General features: G+C 38.9%; 1 protein-coding gene across 3 annotated transcripts in view; it reads left to right on the top strand.

The window, feature by feature from the left end:
• LOC128694123 (ER degradation-enhancing alpha-mannosidase-like protein 1) overlaps positions 1-17,906 on the top strand; it is a 137,179-nt gene that overhangs the window by 75,584 nt on the left and 43,689 nt on the right. For all 3 annotated transcript variants that reach the window (XM_070080498.1, XM_070080504.1, XM_070080488.1), the window contains one exon: positions 1,959-2,129. In XM_070080498.1, the coding sequence (XP_069936599.1) occupies positions 1,959-2,129 (171 nt within the window). The remainder of the gene's footprint in view (positions 1-1,958; positions 2,130-17,906) is intronic.

Below are 17,906 nucleotides of genomic sequence, written 5' to 3'. Positions count from 1 at the left end.
TTGAACCAGCGATCCAGTTTACACTAGAAGAAGAGTCCAATGACAAGCTACCTTTCCTCGATGTCCTCATTCACAAAGTAGACAACAACCTAAGATTTCAAGTTTATCGGAAACCCACCAATAAAAATGATCTCACACACTTCTATTCCAGTCAAGATACCAAGACCAAAAGAGGCATCATCATCGGGTTTTTCCTAAGAGCATACCGAATTTGTAGTCCTGAGTTTCTTGACGAGGAGTGTACATACATTCACCAAACATTCACTGAGTTACATTTTCCTTCTTTTTTCATCAAAGATTGCAAGAAAAGAGCTCTTCAGATCATAAATTCTCCACGCATCAACACCACTCCCAGCAAAGTTATAATTCTTCCCAACAGCCAGGTTGCACTGAACGTCTCAAAAGTACTTTCACAAGCTAACACCAGAGTCGCCATCGCTTCTAGCACTTCAATAAAGGATATAACCAGGACAAAATCCAACCACCACGAACCAGTCAATGCAGGAGTTTACACTATACCCTGTGGAGGCTGTGACAAGATTTACGTAGGTGAAACAGCCAGAAACCTCGACACCCGCCTCAATGAACACATTTACGCATGTAGGAACGATAACTTGAACAAAGCCTGTGTACAACACCGAAATTCCACCAATCATCTCATGAAATTCAGAGACGCCCAATTAGTGATCAAAGAAACTAATTTCCGCAGACGCAAGTGCCTCGAATCAGCACTGATCGCTGTTTCGAATACAATTAAACAAAACAACGGCAGCTTCGCCATCTCCGAAGTCTTGGCAAGAATCCTCCTGAAAACAGTAAACCCTGCCATCACATAGTCTCTCCTGTTATACTACACAAAGCACAGAGAGTGAACACTGAAACAAGCTGCCTCATTCCAGTCTATATTTGTCCAACCTATTTTTATGTTACCCAAGTAATAGCTTTTATATCCTTTTACTCATGTGCGAATTAATTGCTCTACCATATTGTATTACTTTTGTCACTACCACTACTACTACTACTACCACTAGTGAACATCGAAATGGTACCTCACTAGTATTACACCTCACTCTGAGCCTTTATATACCCTGTGTGTCCATGTATTGTTTGTAATGGCTTGATAAAGCTCCTGGAGAGCGAAACGTTGCCACAATAAATGTCACATTAGTTGCACTTGTGTCCTTTTACTTTACATATTGTCGGTAATTCTACCAACTTTATTACAAGCTTAAACTAATAAAGAAGGTTGAGTCTGGTGTCTCAGTGGTACGGGTATGTGAGGAATGTGGTGTTAAACGAACATTTTCCGATATCTGTAGAAAAAGGACAAACTTACAGTCTGTGCTCCTAAGTTTAGTGTAGATGCTAGCCATAAAGGTTCAGCAGTTGGTTGTACATTTTCACTAGTAAAGCTTTACATCTATGATTCAGAATAAAAGTTATTTTGAGTCACCACCAACAGTCATGCAGTTTACATCTCATTTCTCCACCACAAAAAAGATAAGTAAAATTATGTACTGTACTATAAAATTACTATACAGTACTGTACTGTAGTACTATAGGTTGCAATACCTGTATTCTTAGTGTTGTATTCTGGTCCACTGAATCAGAACTTTGTCCGTTTGTTATGATCATGAGAAATTAATTTCCTAATTCAGAAGTGACAGGAAATTGTCAGTATCATACACCCCCTCTTCCCTAGTAGAGTTCACTGTACAGGGGACGATTGTGAATACTGATGACCACTGTGAGTAATGATGACCATTATGAATACTAAGGATCATTGTGAATACTGATGACCACTGTGAGTAATGATGACCATTATGAATACTAAGGATCATTGTGAATACTGAGGACCATTGGTGGTAGGAAATGTTACATTACATATGACAATATTGAAACTGTTGTATAGTGGGCAAAAATGTAAACTGAATCAAATTTCATTCTTGGTGCTTCAGGTTCTAGCTGGAGACATGGAGGAAGCCATATGCACACATGCTCTCTACTACACTATCTGGAGAAAGTACGGTGTACTACCTGAAAGATTCAACTGGCAGCGTATTTCTCCCGATGTCATGTTCTACCCACTCCGACCAGAATTTGTAGAGTCTACATACTTACTTTACCAGGTAATTTGTTTAGCTTGTATTAAGTTTTATTTCTTTGTTCCGCATTATCCCATGATACAATAAAATCTCTCCATCTTTTAGTAATTTTTGTTAGTACTGTACTTTCAAGAGGCCAAAAGTACCAATTTTCATGAAATTATGAAAATTTGAAAAGAAAATAATAGCAAAATTGGAAAACAAGCTCCCAACATTCTCCTAGGAATGAGTAACATTTCAACATTTAAAACATTGTATTTAGACATTTCTAAGCATGTACAACATTTCAGCATTTACAACATTTAATTTAGACTTTTCTTAGTAAAGTGTTCCACTGGTCCTCCTTGGCAAAAATGTCAAGATGAGTGGGAGTCTGATACATATATTTTATTTTTATGTAAAATTGTTTAGTTTCTTGGCTTTTATTTTAGTACCGGTAATCTTATCATTTGTCATATTATTGTCCTTCCTTAGCCTTAAAAGGCTGAGAAACTGAATTCTTTGTTTGCCACCTAAAAAAATAATTACACTTTATTTACATAAATGTTGTACAGGTCCTTCATCACAAATCTGGCATCACTGGGACCTGTAGTGTTCTGGATTACTGAGTTTGCTGGATTACAGAGTGGTTAAGTTAGAATGCACTTAATAAAATTAGCCAACTTAGACAAAGTTCATTGAACATCGGCAAAAATCGAACATTTCCGCTACTTTGAGCTCAATTTCAAGGTACTTTTCGTCATGAAACCAATCAAAATCATATCTATTTCTGTAAAATATCTTCCATTCTATCAAATGAGACCAAAAAAACAAGAATATAGCAGTAAAAACCATACGAAAATATACCACAAAGAGGCAGCTAATGGCTGAGAAGTGAACTCCCTTATTTATCGTCCATTTTTTTTTTGTGTGTGTACATGAAGAAGCATCTTTCATCATACATTGCCCAAGTTTCAATAAGATAGCCCAACAAACAACTGAGAAAAAGAAATATTTACCAAAAATCATATATGGAAAGCCCAAGCCAGGTACTGGAAATAAGTCACTTTGTCTGACTTTTTTGGGTTATCCTAGGTTCTCTATACATATGCTGCTATGTATGATAATCTGTGTAACTGTATTTGTGTATACCTGAATAAACTTACTTATTTACTTACTTCTATTCTGTCGACTGAGAAAAAGAAACTGCCCATTCACCTTTCTCAACTACCCAGTAGAGTGGTCAAAAATTGGCAATTTGGCCAATTTCACTCAAATTTCAACAGATGCCAATTTCAAAATAGGGTCCGAAATAAACAGTGCAGACATTCCTGGCACTAAAATAACATTTTCTCTGTTTATTAGTCATGGCTCCAGGCCCCTCTTATATTACTCTTGCTTACCATTTGGAATTTTTATTCACACAAAAAATAAAAGATTTCTTGTTATGCAGACTACTGCATTATTGCAATAATTGTATAAATAATAAAACATACCATGGGTGGGGTTTGAGTCTGCTGTCAGAGAGTTTCAAAACTCCAGTGGCTAACGCGATGGTATGGAGTTTTGAGACTCTGACCACGGGTTCAAACCCCACCTGTGGTATGGTTTGTTTGCAGTTGTGTCATTATGATTTCATGAGTCTTGTATAAGTAATGTCAACCCATTCTTGACTGCGTATTGGAATTTGGACTGGTAGGCGCACACGTATTAGACAGTGACGTCTTTTTATTACTCTTGAACATCGCTAAAGAATCGAACATTTCTGCTGCTGTGAGCACAATTTCAAGGTACACCTACCATCCGACTTACGACCGAGTTCGGTTCCGAGAAACCGGTCGTAAGTTGAAATGGTCGTAAGTCGAACTTTAGTACTGAATATCAACAAAACATTTTTGTAATGACTTACAGTTGTTTATTTCCCAGAAATTTGGCATAAAAAACATGATCCTAAGTCGAGTGGTCGTAAGCCGAGCAGGTCGTAAGTCGGATGGTAGGTGTACTTTTCATCGTGAAAACAATCAAAATCATATCTATTTCTGTAATATATCTGCCATTCTATCAAATGAGACCAAAAAAATGAGAATAAAACCATAAAAGCCATACAGAAATGCAGTGGACCTTCAGTTAACGATTTTAATCCGTTCCAGAGAGCTTGTCCTTAACTGATTTTATTGTTATCCAATTTAATTTTCCCCATAAGAAATAATGGAAATCCAATAAATCCATTCCAGACACTCAAAAGTACAGTGGACCCCCGCATAACGATCACCTCCCAATGCGACCAATTATGTAAGTGTATTTATGTAAGTGCGTTTGTACGTGTATGTTTGGGGGTCTGAAATGGACTAATCTACTTCTCAATATTCCTTATGGGAACAAATTCGGTCAGTACTGGCACCTGAACATACTTCTGGAATGAAAAAATATCGTTAACCGGGGGTCCACTGTATTAACATTTTTTTTTCACATGAAATATACATTTTCCTACACAGAAAACAATGAGACATGAAGAATAAATACATGAAGAATAAATGACACCTACCTTTTTGAAGATTTATTGATGATTGATGAGATGGGAGAAAGGGAGATGATGGAGGTGTATTATTGTTTGGAAGGGGAATCCCCTTCCATAAGGACTTTAGGTAGCAAGTCCTTTTCCAGGGTTACTTCCCTTCTTTTTTTTGAGATTAAGACACATGTGCAACATCTGGGTATCTTTATTGTAGACGTTTCGCCATCCAGTGGCTTTATCAATACAAATTCTAGGACATAACTTGAAGACAGTAGAACTATGTACAGAAGATGAGGTAATCAGTCCCTCAACCTAGGAGTAGGTGCGAAGAGCACCATAGTCGTGGAGATTCTGAAGCAGAAAAAAGGATCCTGGCGCTTATATAGTAACGTCAGGTGTAGCAGACGAGGGCATATTCACTGGTAGGCGGGATTCCCCAGTGGAAGTAGGTCCTTCCCAAAGAGATGGGTTAGTTGTAGTAGTAGTTGTAGTAGTAGTTGTCGTAGTCGTGAAGGCTATGTACATGTCCTCAGAATTAAGATTCCATGATGTTGCAGTGTCTGACAAGTTGTGTACGAATGGTATACAATACCAACAACTTGACAGTTACTGAACCTCTGTCGCACCAAAAATCTGTCCATAGAGCTCTGTTTCTGGCGTTCCCTAAAACGGGACACAACATTGTCATTGTAAAAGTCACCAGCACAGCTTGCAACAGCTGTGTCAGGGTGATGTTCATCCATAAAGGCTTGCACCTTTGTCCACATTGTACAAATGTCCTTAATCGTTGAAGAAGGCAACTTCCTCCATCTCTCTCTCTCCTCCTTTGAAGCAATTTCCTCAGCTGTGGTCTGTTGCTGTTGCTGTTGCAGATGCTCTTGCAGCTCATCAGTGGTTAGCTCTTCATCGTCGTCCTCCACCAACTCTTCCACATCCTCGCCACTAACCTCCAACTCCATGGACTTCCCCAATGACATAATACATTCCACAACTGGTATAGGCTCCTCAGGGTTAGCCCCAAACCCTTCAAAATCTCTTCTGGCCACAATTTTCTCCAAGCAGAGTTCAAAGTCCTGCAAGTCACTCCCTCCCAAGCCTTACCTATAAGGTTTATGCAACTGAGGATACCGAAGTGATCTTTCCAAAACTTTCTTAGGGTCAAGTCAGTGTCTGAAGTCACTTCAAAGCACTTTTGAAACACTGCTTTGGTGTACAGTTTTTTTAAATTTGAAATGACCTGCTGGTCCATGGTATGGAGGAGAGGAGCGGTATTAGGAGGCAAAAACCTGACTTTTATGAAACTTGACTCCCCCACAATTCGCTCTTGCAAGTCTGGAAGAGGAACAGGAGCATTGTCTAAGGAGGCACTTGAGGTCCAATTTATTTTCCAGGAGGTATTTTTTCACAGTGGGGCCAAACATGTGATGGAACCAATCATGGAAAATGTCCCTGGTGACCCATGCCTTACTGTTTGCCCTCCACATCACACACAAATTAGCCTTGACAACACTGTTTTTCTTGAACACTCTGGGAGTTTCAGAGTGATACACGAGTAAACGCTTCACTTTGCAATCCCCACTAGTATTACTACAAAACATGAGAGTTAACCTGTCTTTCATAGGCTTGTGTTCTGGGAGTGCCTTTTCCTCCTGAGTAATGTAGGTCCTGTTTGGCATTTTCTTCTAAAACAGGTGTTTCGTCACAATTGAACACTTGTTGGGGTTTTAATTTTCAGTCTCTATGTACCCCTTAAAGTCCTGCACATATTTTTCAGCCACTTTTTGGTCACAACTGGCACCCTCATAATGCCTTATTACACTGTGTATGCCACTACGATTCTTAAATCTCTCAAACCAGCCTTTGCTGGCCTTAAATTCATTAACATCAGCACTAGTTCCAGGCATTTTCTTAACCCTTTGAGGGTAAACAGGCCCTCTCCGAGACTCGTTCTCAGGGTCGGCCAAATTTAAAAAAATAATAATAATTTTTTCTAATGAAAAGATAGAGAATCTTTTCCCGATCATAATGACACCAAAATTATAAAATTTGATGGAAAACTTAGGGAATTATGCTCTCGCGAAGTTAGCGGTCTCGGCAATGTTTACGCATCGGCGATTTTGCCCAATTTGAGCCCCATTTTCGGCCAATTCCACTGCACTAGTCGACAAAAAACATGAATATTTCGCTAGAACTCCATTTTTTCTATCGAATGAGTGCAAGAAACCATCCATTTACCAATTTCAACTATCCAATACAGTGGTCAGAATTTAGCAATTTTGCCAATTTCACACAAATTTCAAAAGATGCCAATTTCCGAATAGGGTCCAGAATAAACAAGAAAGACATTCCTGGCACTAAAATAACATTTCCTTTGTTCATTAGTCACGTCTCAAGGCCCCTCTTACATTCTTTTGCTTTCCACTTTGAATTTTTATTCTCACAAAAAATAGAAGATTTACTGTTATGCAGACTACTGCATTAGTGTAAAAAATGGTATAAATAATATTGGCGCACTTGCAAAAGAATATTAGACTCACCAGTTGACGTGTATTGGATGCTTGGCATGATTTGTTTACTTTTGAACTTTGGTAAAAATCGAACATTTCTGCTACTTTGAGCTCAATTTCAAGGTACTTTTCATTGTAAAACCAGTCAAAATCATCTCAATTTCTGTAATATGTCTTCCATTCTATAAAATGAGACCAAGAAAACTAGAATACAACAATAAATGCCATACGAAAATACAGTGCAAAGTCGCTGTTTTATTCCAAAAAAACGGTCAAGTTTTTTTTTTCTCATTATGCACTGTGTGCTGCAGGATTTTTTTTATACTGTGCACACTGACCACATAGACCCATTCTTTCATATGTAGGCCTACCAGCTTTCTCCCACTAGATTTGAGGGCGCTAGAATTTAGGCGTACTAGTACATCAAAAGCCCTGGGTTGTAAGCCATACTAGTACGGCTGAAACCCTCAAAGGGTTAATGAGATCATCATTCAACTACCTTGCCTTTTCACATATGATTGACTGTGAAACACTATCTCCTGATAATTGTTTGTCGTTGATCCACACCAATAACGGTCTCTCCATATCTTCGAGTATTTGCGATCTCTGTTTTGTAAGCACATTTGCACCTTTCGCAACAACAGCTTCCCTGATTGCCTGTCTGGTGGCGATGGTTGATTGGGGTTTGTTATACAACCGGGCCAGCTCGGAGGCACGCACTCCACTTTTGTACTCTGCGATTATCTCTTTCTTCAGTTCTGTAGTATTTCTCACCCTTTTTACCACAGGGTTGGCACTAGAAGCTTTCTTTGGGCCCATGGTGGCTTATTTAACAGTTACAAGCACTACAAACAATGGAATAATCCAAAATGTATCGCATGTATGTGTGGAACTGTCAGCCCTGGCTTGTAAACAATGGCACACTGGCTGTACACTGTGGCCAGGGGGCCACGGGCAGCCCAGGCCATGCGGACACGTTCAGGACGAATGTCCTTAACTGAGTTTTTCAACGTTAGCCGAGCCAGTATTTTTACGCAAAAGCTCATGGGTATCCGATTTTATCACTATCCGATGGCATCGTTATCTGAGGGTCCACTGTATATCGCTATGGGGCTGCTAATGGCTGAGAAGTGAACTCTAATATTTATGGTCTGATTACTTTCATTTTTGGTGTACATTAAGAAGCATCTTTTCATCATACATTGCATTAGTTTCATTAAGTGGAATAAGAATCTTTGCTCCATAAGCCATGCGTGTTGTAAAAGTCAACTAAAATGCCGGGAACAATGGGCTAGTAACCCCTTTTCCTGTACAAATTACTAAAAAAAGAAGAAGAAAATTGTTAAAGTGGGATGTCTGAATGTGCGTGGATGTTGTGCGAATGATAAAAGAGAGAGATGACTGTGGATGCTATGAATGAGAAGAAGCTGGATGTCCTGGCTTTAAGTGAAACAAAGCTGAAAGGGGTGGGAGAGTTTCAGTGGAGAGAAGTAAATGGGATTAGGTCAGTGGTTTCAAACAGAGTTAGAGCTAAAGAAGGAGTAGCAATAATATTGAAGGATAAGCTATGGCAGGAAAAGAGGGAGTATAAATGTATTAATTAAAAGATTATGTGGAGTAAAATAAAGGCTGGATGTGAAAAGTGGGTTACAGTAAGTGTATATGCACCTGGAGAAGAGAGAAGTGTAGAGGAGAGAGAGAGAGGTTTTGGGAATTGTTGAGTGAGTGTGTGGGGAGTTTTGAACCAAGTGTGAGAGTACTTGTGGTTGGGGATTTCAGTGCTAAAGTGGGTAAAAATGTTGTGGAGGGAGTAGTAGGTAAATTTGGGGTACCAGGGGTAAATGAAAATGGGGAGTCTTTAATTGAGCTATGTGTAGAAAGAGGTTTGGTAATAAGTAATACATATTTTATTAAAAAGAGGATAAATAAATATACAAGGTATGATGTAGCACGTAATGAAAGTAGTTTGTTAGATTATATATTGGTGGATAAAAGGTTGATGGGTAAGCTTCAGGATGTACATGCTTATAGAGGGCAACTGATATATCGGATCATTATTTAGTTGTAGCTACAGTTAGAGTAAGAGGTAGATGGGACAAAAGGAAAATGGCAATAACAAGTAAGAGAGGTGACAGTGTATAAACTAAGGGAGGAGGAAGTTCGGGTGAGACATAAGCAACATTTGGCAGAATGGTGGGCTAGTGCAAGTATGAGTAGTGGGGTTTAAGAGAGTTGGAATAGTTTTAAAAATGCAGTATTAGAATGTGGGGCAGAAGTTTGTGGCTATAAGAGGGTGGGTGCAGGAGGAAAGAGGAGTGATTGGTGGAATGATGAAGCAAAGAGTGTGATAAAAGAGAAAAAGGTAGCTTATGAGAGGTTTTTTTTACAAAGCAGAAGTGTTATAAGAAGAGCAGAGTATAAGGAGAGTAAAAGAAAGGCGAGGAGAGTGGCGAGTGTAAAAGGAGAGCAGATGATAGAGTGGGAGAGGTACTGTCAAGAAATTTTGATGAAAATAAGAAAAAAATTTGGATTGACATAAGAAAGCCTAGGGAATGAATGGATTTGTCAGTTAAAAGTAGAGTAGGGGAGTTAGTAGATGGGGAGATGGAGGTATTGGGTAGATGGTGGGAACATTTTGAGGAACTTTTAAATGTCGATGAAGAAAGGGAGGCGGTAATTTCATGCACTGGCCAGGGAGGTATACCATCTTTTAGGAGTGAAGAAGGGCAGGATGTGAGTGTCGGTGAGGTATGTGAGACATTACGTAGAATGAAACGGGGTAAGGCAGCTGGAACTGACGGGATCATGACAGAAATGTTAAAAGCAGGGGGGGGGGTGATATAGTGTTGGAGTGGTTGGTATTTTTGTTTAATAAATGTATGAAATAGGAAAAGGTACTTAGGGATTGACAGAGAGCATGTATAGTCCCTTTATATAAAGGGAAGGGGGACAAAAGAGATGGTAAAAATTATAGAGGAATTAGTTTATTGAGTATGAAAAAGTGTATGGTAGGGTTATGAAAGAATTAGAGATAAGACAGAATGTGGGATTGCAGATGAGCAAGGAGGTTTTAGAGTGGGTAGGGGATGTGTAGATCAAGTGTTTACATTGAAGCATATATGTGAACAGTATTTAGATAAAGGTAGGGACGTTTTCATTGCATTTATGGATTTAGAAAAGGCATATGATAGTGTATAGGGGAGCAATGTGGCAGATGTTGCAAGTATGCGGAATAGGTAGTAACTTACTAAATGCTGTAAAGAGTTTTTATGAGGATAGTGAGGCTCAGGTTAGGGTGTGTAGAAGAGAGAGAAACTACTTCCCGGTAAAGGTGGGTTTTAGACAGGGATGTGTAATGTTATCATGGTTGTTTAATATATTCATAGATAGGGTTGTAGAAGAAGTAAATGCTAGGGTGTTGGGGAGAGGGGTGGGATTAAATTATGGGGAATCTAATACAAAATGGGATTTGACACAGCTACTTTTTGGTGATGATACTGTGCTTATAGGAGATTCTAAAGAAAAGTTGCAAAGGTTAGTGGACGAGTTTTGGAGAGTGTGTAAAGGTAGAAAGTTGAAAGTGAACATAGAAAAGAGTAAGGTGATGAGGGTATCAAATGATTTAGATAAAGAAAAATTGGATATCAAATTGGAGAGGAGTAGTATGGAAGAAGTGAATGTTTTCAGATATATGGGAGTTGACACGTCAGCGGATGGATGTATGAAGGATGAGGTTAACCATAGAATTAATGAAGGAAAAAAGGTGAGTGGTGCATTGAGGTATATGTGGAAACAAAAAACATTATCTGTGGAGGCAAAGAAGGGAATGTATGAAAGTATAGTAGTACCAACACTCTTATATGGGCGTGAAGCTTGGGTTGTAAATGCTGCAGCAAGGAGGCAGTGGAGATGTCCTGTCTAAGGGCAATGTGTGGTGTAAATATTATGCAGAGAATTTGGAGTGTGGAAATTCGGAGGTGTGGAGTTAATAAAAGTATTAGTCATAGGGCTGAAGAAGGGTTGTTGAGGTGGTTTGGTCATTTAGAGAGAATGAATGACATGGAGAGCGTATAAATCTGTAGGGAAAGGAAGGCGGGTTAGGGTTTGTCCTAGAAAAAGTTGGAGGGAGGGGGTAAAGGAGGTTTTGTGGGCAAGGGACTTGGACTTCCAGCAAGCATGCACGAGCGTGTTAGATAGGAGTGAATGGAGACGAATGTTACTTGGGACCTGATGAGCTGTTGGAGTGTGAGCAGGGTAATATTTAGTGAAGGGATTCAGGGAAACCGGTTATTTTTACATAGCTGGACTTGAGTCCTGGAAATGGGAAGTACAATGCCTGCACTTTAAAGGAGGGGGTTGGGATATTGGCAGTTTGGAAGGATATGTTCTGTATCTTTATACATACATATGCTTCTAAACTGTTGTGTTCTGGACACCTCTGCAAAAACAGTGATTATGTATGAGTGAGGTGAAAGTGTTGAATGATGATGAAAATATATTAATTTTGGGGATTTTCTTTCGTTTTGGGTCACCCTGCCTCAGTGGGAGATGGCCAACTTGTTAAATAATAATAATATCTTTATTTACTCCTAGGTAGTAGGTTAATAATAATAATAATAATAATAATAATAATAATAATAATAATAATATCAATATAGGTAGTAGGTTGGTAGACAGCAACCACCCAGGGAGGTACTACCGTCCTGCCAAGTGAGTGTAAAACGAAGCCTGTGATTGTTTTACATGATGGTAGGATTGCTGATGTCTTTTGTCTGTCTCATAAATATGCAAGATTACAGGCATGTCTTGCTACTTCTACTTACACTTAGGTCACACTACACATACATGTACACATTTATTTATACACACTCATCTGAGTTTTCTTTGATTTTATCTTAATAGTTCTTGGTCTTATTAATTTTCCTTTTATATCCATGGGGAAGTGGAATAAGAATCTTTCCTCCGTAAGCCATGCGTGTTGTAAAAGTCAACTAAAATGCCGGGAACAATGGGCTAGTAACCCCTTTTCCTGTAAAGATTACTAAAAAGAATAAGAAGAAGAAAATTGTCAAAGTGGGAAGTCTGAATGTGCGTGGATGTTGTGCAGATGATAAGAAAGAGATGATTGTGGATGTTATGAATGAGAAGAAGCTGGATGTCCTGGCTTTAAGTGAAACAAAGCTGAAGGGGGTGGGAGAGTTTCAGTGGAGAGGAATAAATGGGATTAGGTCAGGGGTTTCAAATAGAGTTAGAGCTAAAGAAGGAGTAGCAATAATGTTGAAGGATAAGCTATGGCAGGAAAAGAGGGACTATAAATGTATTAATTCAAGGATTATGTGGAGTAAAATAAAGATTGGATGTGAAAAGTGGGTTATAATAAGCGTGTATGCACCTGGAGAAGAGAGAAGTGTAGAGGAGAGAGAGAGATTTTGGGAAATGTTGAGTGAATGCGTGGGGAGTTTTGAATCAAGTGTGAGAGTAATGGTGGTTGGGGATTTCAATGCTAAAGTGGGTAAAAATGTTATGGAAGGAGTAGTAGGTAAATTTGGGGTGCCAGGGGTAAATGTAAATGGGGAGCCTTTAATTGAGCTATGTGTAGAAAGAAATTTGGTAATAAGTAATACATATTTTATGAAAAAGAGGATAAATAAATATACAAGGTATGATGTAGCACGTAATGAAAGTAGTTTATTAGATTATGTATTGGTGGATAAAAGGTTGATGGGTAGGCTCCAGGATGTACATGTTTATAGAGGGGCAACTGATATATCGGATCATTATTTAGTTGTAGCTACAGTTAGAGTAAGAGGTAGATGGGAAAAGAGGAAGGTGGCAACAACAAGTAAGAGGGAGGTGAAAGTGTATAAACTAAGGGAGGAGGAAGTTCGGGTGAGATATAAGCGACTATTGGCAGAAAGGTGGGCTAGTGCAAAGATGAGTAGTGGGGGGGTTGAAGAGGGTTGGAATAGTTTTAAAAATGCAGTATTAGAATGTGGGGCAGAAGTTTGTGGTTATAGGAGGGTGGGGGCAGGAGGAAAGAGGAGTGATTGGTGGAATGATGAAGTAAAGGGTGTGATAAAAGAGAAAAAGGTAGCTTATGAGAGGTTTTTACAAAGCAGAAGTGTTATAAGAAGAGCAGAGTATATGGAGAGTAAAAGAAAGGTAAAGAGAGTGGTGAGAGAGTGCAAAAGGAGAGCAGATGATAGAGTGGGAGAGGCACTGTCAAGAAATTTTAATGAAAATAAGAAAAAATTTTGGAGTGAGTTAAACAAGTTAAGAAAGCCTAGGGAAAATATGGATTTGTCAGTTAAAAACAGAGTAGGGGAGTTAGTAGATGGGGAGATGGAGGTATTGGGTAGATGGCGAGAATATTTTGAGGAACTTTTAAATGTTAAGGAAGAAACAGAGGCAGTAATTTCATGCACTGGTCAGGGAGGTATACCATCTTTTAGGAGTGAAGAAGAGCAGAATGTAAGTGTGGGGGAGGTACGTGAGGAAGTACGTAAAATGAAAGGGGGTAAAGCAGCTGGAACTGATGGGATCATGACAGAAATGTTAAAAGCAGGGGGGGATATAGTGTTGGAGTGGTTGGTACTTTTGTTTAATAAATGTATGAAAGAGGGGAAGGTACCTAGGGATTGGCAGAGAGCATGTATAGTCCCTTTATATAAAGGGAAAGGGGACAAAAGAGACTGTAAAAATTATAGAGGAATAAGCTTACTGAGTATACCAGGAAAAGTGTACGGTAGGGTTATAATTGAAAGAATTAGAGGTAAGACAGAATGTAGGATTGCAGATGAGCAAGGAGGTTTTAGAGTGGGTAGGGGATGTGTAGATCAGGTGTTTACATTGAAGCATATATGTGAACAGTATTTAGATAAAGATAGGGAAGTTTTTATTGCATTTATGGATTTAGAAAAGTGGATAGAGGAGCAATGTGGCAGATGTTGCAAGTATATGGAATAGGTGGTAAGTTATTAAATGCTGTAAAGAGTTTTTATGAGGATAGTGAGGCTCAGGTTAGGGTGTGTAGAAGAGAGGGAGACTACTTCCCGGTAAAAGTAGGTCTTAGACAGGGATGTGTAATGTCACCATGGTTGTTTAATATATTTATAGATGGGGTTGTAAAGGAAGTAAATGCTAGGGTGTTTGGGAGAGGGGTGGGATTAAATTATGGGGAATCAAATTCAAAATGGGAATTGACACAGTTACTTTTTGCTGATGATACTGTGCTTATGGGAGATTCTAAAGAAAAATTGGAAAGGTTAGTGGATGAGTTTGGGAATGTGTGTAAAGGTAGAAAGTTGAAAGTGAACATAGAAAAGAGTAAGGTGATGAGGGTGTCAAATGATTTAGATAAAGAAAAATTGGATATCAAATTGGGGAGGAGGAGTATGGAAGAAGTGAATGTTTTCAGATACTTGGGAGTTGACGTGTCGGCGGATGGATTTATGAAGGATGAGGTTAATCATAGAATTGATGAGGGAAAAAAGGTGAGTGGTGCGTTGAGGTATATGTGGAGTCAAAAAACGTTATCTATGGAGGCAAAGAAGGGAATGTATGAAAGTATAGTAGTACCAACACTCTTATATGGGTGTGAAGCTTGGGTGGTAAATGCAGCAGCGAGGAGACGGTTGGAGGCAGTGGAGATGTCCTGTTTAACCCTTTGAGGGTTTTCGTCGTACTAGTACGTCTTACGTGTAGGGGTTTTTGACGTACTAGTACTCATAAATTCTAGCGGCCTCAAATCTAGTGGGAGAAAGCTGGTAGGCCTTCATATGAAAGAATGGGTCTATGTGGTCAGTGTGCACAGTCTAAAAAAAATCCTGCAGCACACAGTGCATAATGAGAAAAAAAAAACTTTTACCATTTTTTTTGAATAAATCAGCGACTTTGCAGTGTATTTTCGTATGGTATTTATTGTTGTATTCTAGTTTTCTTGGTCTCATTTTATAGAATGGAATACATATTACAGAAATTGAGACGATTTTGACTGGTTTTACAAAGAAAGGTGCCTTGAAATTGAGCTCAAAGTAGCAGAAATGTTCGATTTTTACCAAACTTCAAAAGTAAACAAATCGTGCCAAGCATGCAATACACGTCAACTGGTGAGTCTAATATTCTTTCACAGGTGCACCAATAATATTTATACCATTTTTTACACTAATGCAGTAGTCTGCATAACAGTAAATCTTATATTTTTTGTGAAAATAAAAATTCAAAGTGGAAAGCAAAAGAATATAAGAGGGGCCTTGAGACATGACTAATGACTAGAGGAAATGTCATTTTAGTGCCAGGAATGTCTTTCTTGTTTATTCTGGACCCTATTCGGAAATTGGCATCTTTTGAAATTTGTGTGAAATTGGCAAAATTGCTAAATTCTGACCTCTGTACTGGATAGTAGAATTTCATAAATGAGTGGTTTCTTGCACCCATTCGATAGAAAAAATGGAGTTCTATCGAAATATTCATGTTTTTTGTCGACTAGTACAGTGAAATTGGCCGAAAATGGGGCTCAAAGTGGGCAAAATCGCCGATGCGTAAACATCGCCGAGACCGCTAACTTTGCGAGAGCATAATTCCGTAAGTTTTCTATCAAATTTCAAACTTTTGGTGTCTTTATGATCGGGAAAAGATTCTCTATCTTTTCATAAGAGAAAATATTTTTTTTTTTTTTAAATTTGGCCGACCCTGAGAACGAGTTTCGGAGAGGGCCTGTCGACCCTCAGAGGGTTAAGGGCAATGTGTGGTGTAAATATTATGCAGAAAATTAGGAGTGTGGAAATTAGGAGAAGGTGTGGAGTTAATAAAAGTATTAGTCAGAGGGCAGAAGAGGGGTTGTTGAGGTGGTTTGGTCATTTAGAGAGAATGGATCAAAGTAGAATGACATGGAAAGCATATAAATCTATAGGGGAAGGAAGGCGGGGTAGGGGTCGTCCTCGAAAGGGTTGGAGAGAGGGGGTAAAGGAAGTTTTGTGGGTAAGGGGCTTGGACTTCCAGCAAGCGTGCGTGAGCGTGTTAGATAGGAGTGAATGGAGACGAATGGTACTTGGGACCTGACGATCTGTTGGAGTGTGAGCAGGGTAATATTTAGTGAAGGGATTCAGGGAAACCGGTTATTTTCATATAGTCGGACTTGAGTCCTGGAAATGGGAAGTACAATGCCTGCACTTTAAAGGAGGGGTTTTGGGATATTGGCAGTTTGGAGGGATATGTTGTGTATCTTTATATGTGTATGCTTCTAGACTGTTGTATTCTGAGCACCTCTGCAAAAACAGTGATAATGTGCGAGTGTGGTGAAAGTGTTGAATGATGATGAAAGTATTTTCTTTTTGGGGATTTTCTTTCTTTTTTGGGTCACCCTGCCTCGGTGGGAGACGGCCGACTTGTTGAAAAAAAAAAAAAAAAAAAATAATATCAATATCTTCATTTACTCCTAGGTAGTAGGTTGGCAGACAGCAACCGCCCAGGGAGGTATGTACTACCGTCCTGCCAAGTGAGTGTAAAACGAAAGCCTGTAATTGTTTTACATGATGGTAGGATTACTGGTGTCCTTTTTTCTGTCTCATGAACATGCAAGATTTCAGGTACATCTTGCTACTTCTACTTACACTTAGGTCACACTACACATACATGTACAAGCATATATATACACACCCCTCTAGGTTTTCTTCTATTTTCTTTCTGGTTCTTATTCTTGTTTATTTCCTCTTATCTCCATGGGGAAGTGGAACAGAATTCTTCCTCCGTAAGCCATGCGTGTTGTAAGAGGCGACTAAAATGCCGGGAGCAAGGGGCTAGTAACCTCTTCTCCTGTATATATTACTAAATGTAAGAGGAGAAACTTTCATTTTTCCTTTTGGGCCACCCCGCCTTGGTGGGATACGGCCGGTGTGTTGAAAGAAAGAAAGAAAATCTTTATTTACTACATGTACATGTACATTTTATGCAGGCCTAGCTGACACCAGTGAAATACTACTATATAGAAAGCCCCTTGTTGTGCTAAGCATTTCAGGCAGATTAGGTCAGTGTCCCAGGATAAGACCCACACCAGTCCACTAACACCCAGGTACCCATTTACTGATGGGTGAACATAGGTAACAGGTGTAAAGAAACATGCCCAATGTTTCTACCCTGGCTGGGAATCGAATATTTACCAAAAATCATTTTTGGCTAGCCCAAGCCTGGTACTAGAAATAAGCCACTTTGTCTGACTTTTTTTTTGTGTTATCCTAGGTTCTCTACACATGTTGCTATGTGTGATAATCTGTGTAGAGAAAATAGCTTTTTTGTTTCAGTTTTATGGTGCAGTACAAGTGTAGATCATAGTTAGCCTTGTTCTATGCTCCGTTTTCTCTAATATAACCCCCTGAGACAAGGATAGGAGAATTCAATTATATTCAGTTCACTTCAGGTTTATTCTCTATAAGGGTTACAATGTGGGGTTTACAGGTTTTGGGTATTGTGTGGTTTACATGTTATAAAATACTAATTACAGAGGGGGCCACTAGGACACCTAGCATGGCTAGGCATTTCGAGCAGACTTAGATTAATTCTTAACATTAAATCCTTACAGATTATGGTATTAAGGCTAAGTGACTACATCATAATTTGTGAGTTTAGCAATGTGAATGCTTTTGTTTTGGCACAATACAATGGTACTTGTATCCCATATCTTCTTCATACCTCCGTCGAACTGCTCAGTATTATGCCAAATATTATTCATTCTGGAGTATTTAACATGTTTTTATGTTATTTATATTGTTTATTGTGTCATATTAGATCAATTGTGATAGGCAA

This window comes from Cherax quadricarinatus, chromosome 6 (genome assembly GCF_038502225.1).
Source record: "Cherax quadricarinatus isolate ZL_2023a chromosome 6, ASM3850222v1, whole genome shotgun sequence".
Taxonomy (NCBI): Eukaryota; Metazoa; Arthropoda; class Malacostraca; order Decapoda; family Parastacidae; genus Cherax; species Cherax quadricarinatus.
The sequence above is the reverse complement of the archived record's forward strand: the minus strand, read 5'-3'. Positions and strand labels throughout refer to the sequence as shown.